This window comes from Carassius gibelio, chromosome A20 (assembly GCF_023724105.1).
Source record: "Carassius gibelio isolate Cgi1373 ecotype wild population from Czech Republic chromosome A20, carGib1.2-hapl.c, whole genome shotgun sequence".
Lineage (NCBI taxonomy): Eukaryota > Metazoa > Chordata > Actinopteri > Cypriniformes > Cyprinidae > Carassius > Carassius gibelio.
The window spans coordinates 20372254-20378973 of NC_068390.1; the positions used below are offsets into that span (position 1 = coordinate 20372254).

At 35.8% G+C, this 6720-nt stretch overlaps 1 protein-coding gene across 1 annotated transcript; it reads left to right on the plus strand.

Annotated features, from left to right (window-relative positions):
- Window positions 1-914: 914 nt before the first annotated feature.
- Window positions 915-4525, plus strand: LOC127938030 (RAB6-interacting golgin). Its single transcript, XM_052534394.1, has 5 exons — window positions 915-1141; window positions 1318-1651; window positions 1982-2083; window positions 2213-2353; window positions 3863-4525. Exons 1-5 carry the CDS (start codon window positions 1078-1080, stop codon window positions 4251-4253), a joined length of 1032 nt encoding a protein of 343 aa, XP_052390354.1. The 5' UTR covers window positions 915-1077; the 3' UTR covers window positions 4254-4525.
- Window positions 4526-6720: the final 2195 nt, after the last annotated feature.

A 6720-nucleotide genomic window follows, 5' to 3' on the forward strand; every position in this document is an offset into this window, starting at 1 on the left:
CGGAGAAATCACAGGGCCTCTCAGAGCCCGAGCTCTGCTCTTACTCCTGCCACAGTCATGGGTGCTTCTGGCAATAAAGCAAAAGTGTAACTTGATACAACTGTTTGACATTTCTTTTACTCTATGGATTTCATAGTTTTTATCACCAAGCATGCTCTTTCATTAACCTCTGACCTCTCTACCACAAGGATGACTCAGTGAATGAGAAGAGGGTAATTGGAGCAAGAAGAGGAGGATAAACAAAATTAGCCATTGACTCCAATAGTCTGATGTAGCTTTCCTTTAAGACTGCTAAAAACCAAACACCTTTCATATAGCAGTTAAACATTTTTTAATGCAATAGTTATACAAAACCATACAGCATAGCTGGTTAAGTTCAGTGCTCTATGCATACAAGCATATCCTTTAATGTCTTTGATCTATCTATCTATCTATCTATCTATCTATCTATCTATCTATCTATCTATCTATCTATCTATCTATCTATCTATCTATCTATCTATCTATCTATCTATCTATCTATCATTTTGAACAGGGTTCTGCTAAAGCCTTTAATATAAATTTGTCAGGTCTGAGACTCTTCTCGTTTGCTTCCTGTTTCTTAATTACTGCATACATCCTACTCATTTTATATAAAGTATGGAAGTAGATATAACAATGCAGGGATTATTCCCATAACAATTAAGGACAACAAATGGAACTGGTTTGTTTTGACATGTGCCCACAGACATTCTAAAGTTCAAATAACAAAAACTATTGCCTTATTTATTTATTTTTTACTTCATTATAAAAAATTCAACAAGTTGTATTTAGTCGAAACAGTAAACTTATATAATTGTATATAACATATACGGGTAAAAAAGAAAAAAACTAAAAAAAAAAAAAAACAGGCAAATTCCAAGGGCACACGCAAAGGGGCCTTTCTAGGGTCTTGAACGTGGCAGTCACAAACATGGCGGCTAGATGAGAGTTTAAAGTTTGTTTCCGCGTGTGTATGCTGAAAAACGCAATTTTAACCCACATATATAAAATCCGATTTATCAGTTTAATTGCAAGTAGCTTTATATGTAACTGAGAATGGCTGCCTGGGCTGGATTTTCAGAGGAAGAACTGCAACGATTAAAACACAACGACGAGCTCAGTGAGTACATGTTGATTCATCACTCAAAAACGTTCTTTATTCGTGCAATCTCAATACGTCACGAAATTGCCGTATTATGATGCTGATTGATATTTAAGTCATTCAGTACATAAAGTGTGTCACGGCCATTAACTTGTGGAAATTGATAAATCTGCTCTCAATGTACGCTTATCCAGTAAACCAGGCTGTGTCAGTCACATTGGGTCGCGGCCGGAGAGCCGCTCCGACTAACCGGAGCAGACAGCAGCTGCAGCGGGAAAGAGCTCTGCAGCTGGCAGCCAAACAGAAGGAGGACAGCCAGTCTCTTCCACCCGAACAACAGCTTACCAAGCCCCCAGAGCCTCCTGCTGTCACTCTTCCTGCTCCTGTCAAACCGAAGGACGAGTCCAACCCGTTGGAGACGCAACTGGTTAAACATGAAGCAGAACCTGCTAAACATGACCCAGAATCACCTGCAGAGTCTGCGCCTCCTGCAGTCATCAAGGAGCTGGACAAAGAGGAAGTGGAATTGTTAGTAAGTCTGTTTCCTTTGCAAACACCGGCTCAGATATACATGCACTGATGTAAATATATTCGGTATTACAATTGATATTACTATACAAGATAATATCTGGATGATGTTTGAAACCAACATTTTAAAAGAAAACCTAAAAAAGCATTTTATACATAATGATTAGTGAAATAATGCTATCTCCAAAAGTGTTAAAAAATCCTTTACTGGTTATATTAAATGGTATACATTGAATATGTATATGAATATCGGTGTAGAGGAACATGTTATTTTTGTGTTGTAATGGCCTGCAAATATATAATAACTCCAAAAAAATTTCTAATTGACAGGCGAGAGAACAACCGTCTGCAGCAGTTGCAGTGGGAGCAACGGATAATGGAAGAGAAGAATAAGAAAAGAAAAGCTCTCCTTACAAAAACCATTGCTGAAAAGTAAGAGCAAATCTCTAGTTTTAAACAACTATGAAAAGCATTCAGTCTGGAGTTTAACCCTTTGTATGGATGGAACTCCAAATGTATTGTGTAAAAAAGCGCAATGTTTTAAATATAACTGTTTCCCAGGTCCAAACAGACACAGGCTGAAACTGTGAAACTGAAGAAGATCCAGAGAGAGCTTCAGTTGCTGGATGATTCTGTGTCCAGCGACATTGGGATTCTCAGGAAACTGATAGAGCAATCCAGCATGGATTACTCCCAGGCATGGTAAATATTAATTTCTGGTCCATTTTTACAGTCCATTCCAAGTGTACTGCAAACAAAGTTCGCCGTTGAAATCCCCCTCAGTTTGATTTATGTGCCGCTTCCTCAAATTTATCACCTTAAAGTATCAAATCTATAGTACTACAGTAAATAATACTATGATATTATCATGCACTAAATACAGATATTTCATAAAAATATAAAAAACGAGCAGGGCTATAACATAACCTACTAAAAAAACTCTCACAGTGTCTACACCGGACGTGAGTGATGTTATCCCTACAATAGACCATAGAACCCAATGATGTTGTCTACACTGGATGCAGCACTATGCAACACGATCCCCATCAGTAAACTGATGCCTCATTTTATTTATGAAGAACAGTACTGTCACTACGTTCAGATGAATTGCAACGGTTGTTTTGTCGCCTCAAGTGAAGACAGACTTCTTGCGTCTGGTGTAGACATGGTCAGGTGGTGTCTGCTCTATTACAAATATATATAAAACAGCAGGATTACAAGATGGAAATATAGACTAGAAAATATATCTACACTTGATTTGTCCTATGTCCATCGTTGCAAGTTTTAATCTTAACGCCGAATATGCTCTTGGATGGTTCGATGCATGAAGGGCTATTATAAACAAATAAAATAATAACTTAAGGTCTTTCCACCATTATGGTAATCCTGCTTTTTTATCATTTTGTCTCGGTTATAAATTTGACTGGTAAATGATAAAAAAAGAAAGATAGCCCCTTTTGTATTACATTGCATTTCATGTCAGGGTTGACAGATTGATTAAAAAAAGACATGATATTTATGACAGAATGTAACTTTTGATACTTTGTGGTAAAAGTGGCTCTCTGATTGACTTTGTTATATCAGTGTGAAGACATCTGATCTAATGCATCCATTATATAATTAAAATAGTTAATTGTAATAATAAAAAAGTACATGCACAAAGAATCGGTTTGCTCAGTGGGTGAAAATACTGCCCTCTGTAGCATTTCTGTATTAATTCGGCCAAATTATGAAAGACCAATGCATGTGCATATAAATTATAACTTGTAGCAAAACATTAACATTGTTTTTTATTATTTTTTATATTATTTAGTTTTGCTAGTTTAGTTATTCAGTAAATTTTTGAACAGTTTTACTACATAATTTAAAAAGTCAATTTATTTGTATTTATAAAAAATGAACATTTTCACCCTTAGTCTCTATCAAAAGAAGAGAAAGTAAATAAAAATGACCTCTTAAACTCTACGTGTGAGCCTTGTGATGGACTGGTTATCAACGCAGGGATTTTCCTCGCCATTGGTTCAAGATGCTGTGTTGGGATCCAGCTCCCCACAAGTTTTATTTAAAGATACAGTTCACAACTGTATCGAATACTTTATAACTGTTATTTAAAATTTCAGAACAAAATAAGGTTCAAATTGAATAAAAAAAAAAAAATGAATTTCTGTACTTCTAAATGTCCTGTTTCTGCCAATCTCTTATTGTTGACAGGAAGCGCTTTGAGAAAGCAGAGGCTGAGTATGTTGCTGCTAAGATGGACTTGCACAGGAAAACGGAAGTGAAAGAGCAGCTGACAGAGCACCTGTGTGCAATCATCCAACAGAATGAGCTGCGCAAGGCCCAAAAACTGGAGGACTTGATGCTTCAGCTAGAACTTAATGCTGAGGAAGACCCCAGCGCCGAGGAAACCGATCTAGATGACAAAGAGAGGGAGGCCAACTCCCAACCTGTTACTGAAAATTGTCCTGCAGCAGACACAGAGGGGTGTACAGAGGTGCACGGCTCAAGTATGAGCAAAGGCAGTTCCATTACAGAACCAAAGATCAGTCAAGACAATCAGGAGAGCGAAGCAACAGATGTTTCTGTAGATGGGCTAAGCTAGCTTCCAAACATTGTTAATTTAAAAGAGCCTGTATGACGCCTTACATAACACTTGCTACCTGCTTTAGAAATTGTTTGAGTGTCGAACAATCCAACAGTCCTACATTTTGTGAGGATAAAAGACAGCCTCCGTCTGATATTTATGTCAGTTAAGTTTCCAAATACTGTGAGGGTTATTCCATTACTACTTGCATTAAAAAAGGCCCAAATATTGATTATGATCTGTTAAGCTTGTTTTTTGGTTTTCATTGAGGGTGTTACATGATCCTAAATGTGGGAAGTAATTTATTGTGGTTTCTTTGGATGTCAGTCATTTGTCAAATTTAATCTGTTTTCCATTAAGTAAATGGACTACAATTCTCTTGAAAACACTATAAAAATACTAAATACTGTTTAGCTTTACTGATTGTTCCATAACTTTGGCATTAATCTAAATGGAATGGTGTCATATGGCCGGTGGTGGTTTGTTGTGATTTGTTTCACATGATGTTGCACAAGTGAATGGTGGAATCTTTCCTCTGTATATGGCTTTTCTCATAAAAATAACTTTATGCAAATGTTAACAAATCAATAACAGCAGATTTTATTATACAAAGCTGACAGTTTGCTCAGCACAGAACCATTATTTTTGTACTGTAAAAAACCTATTGGAGAGTGGGAAGTGGAATGCCATGTTTGTTTTTGTCTCGTTTATTAACATTTGCTATATGTGTGTGTATATATATATAAATTCTAATAAATCTTGGATTCACTATGCAGAGGTTTTCACCAACACTAAATCATATAATATATAATAATATGTTTATTACGTTTTTGTTATTCAAAAGATTTTTGAAAGACTGAACATTTTACTTGATATATAATTATGAATGTCATGCATTTTAGTATATTTGTGTGCATATAATGGTTTTAAAATATGCCATGAATTCAGTTGTTGGTGAATAAAGTGTTTTAATATTTTAACACGTTTTGTGAATTTTTTTTATTGCACACCTCATGGCATGTTTGAAATTTTTGCTTGTCTTTTAAACATCGTTTAAAGTGGTAATGCATTCGTTATTTGTAAAGAAAATGGAAACGGTTGATCCCATTCAACGGTTTATTTTATATAAACGAATTTCTGGAAAGCCACGAACCCCCGTTCAAATGTCTCTCGACTTCTAAGACTCCTTATATTCAACCAAAACTTTACGACGATTCAGTAAAGTCTGGACAGCCTTTGAGAAATACATAAACAAACTTTTTAAATGAATATGTCGTGTTTTCTGTCAAACTTAAATTCTTGCTAGAACATTGCAGTTGTATCCATCACAGGCTAAAAGCAAAGATATTAATACTTATATTATTGTGCTTAACAGTAAAACGTATTAAATATTGTCTTTAGCTGTAATTGTATTAAGTCACCTCAATATGTAATACAGTGTTATATTATATTATATTCTGGTTTGAATTTATAAAACATGGACTGACAAATCCTGGAAGTAAATCGAGCAAAAGAGATTTTCGTGAAGCCCAGTTTGTGAGAGCGCTTTCCTGATTTATGTGCCCTCACTCCGTCGGGACAGGTTGAAAGACTCCGTAACCTGAGGAACTAGAGGGGGGAAAGAAAAAAGATCAACTTTTACTGAAACATTCTGCCTTCTGGCAAGTCATTAACCGGTTTTGATCATGACGATTACCCTCGTGGCAACATGATGTAAAATGAAAAGCAACAACTGTTAATGTTATTTCTTTGTAAAATTAATTATGTTCATGCATATAGCCTATAGCCTATAGCCTATAGCCTATATATATATATATATATATATATACTCACAGACACACACACACACAACATAAAATCGTTTACAGTTTTATATTGTATGCAGATTAAAATTAGGATCGAATGCTATTTAGAAGAACAAATAAATCAAAACAAAAGTGCTTAGCCTGTACTGAATTAATTTCGTGAGAAATCAGACAACATTTTTAACGTCTCCAACAGTATTGCCATGGAAAAATTGTCTATATTTGTAAACGCTTGAATTATTACAACACTTTGTCTTTTAATGTAGTATTTCGAACTGCTCTAACTAGTCGACTGAATTTCTCCTGTTCAGAGTGTTAAACACGATCAAGTGCAGTGCTGTCCATTGACCCCTGGTGCTGATTAGACAACCGCGAGCTTTTACTTCGCTAATTACAATTAAAGCGCCTCCCTCTGTGCTCGCGCATCACATCCTGCGCGGAAATCACACGCAGACACACGCGCGCTCTGATGATAGTGTCAGGGGATTCAGTTTCGCCTGTAGCTCAACTTTCCATCCAAAACTTGTTAAAATACAGTGCTGGTGTAGTCAGACTTTGGCCATATTGAAGCTAGTTTATAAATAATAATTGATCACTACTGATTCTAGAAAGCTGTTTTTTTTTAGTGCTTGCTACAACACTACCAAACCAAGTCTTGTAATAATTAGTGTGCTACAAGG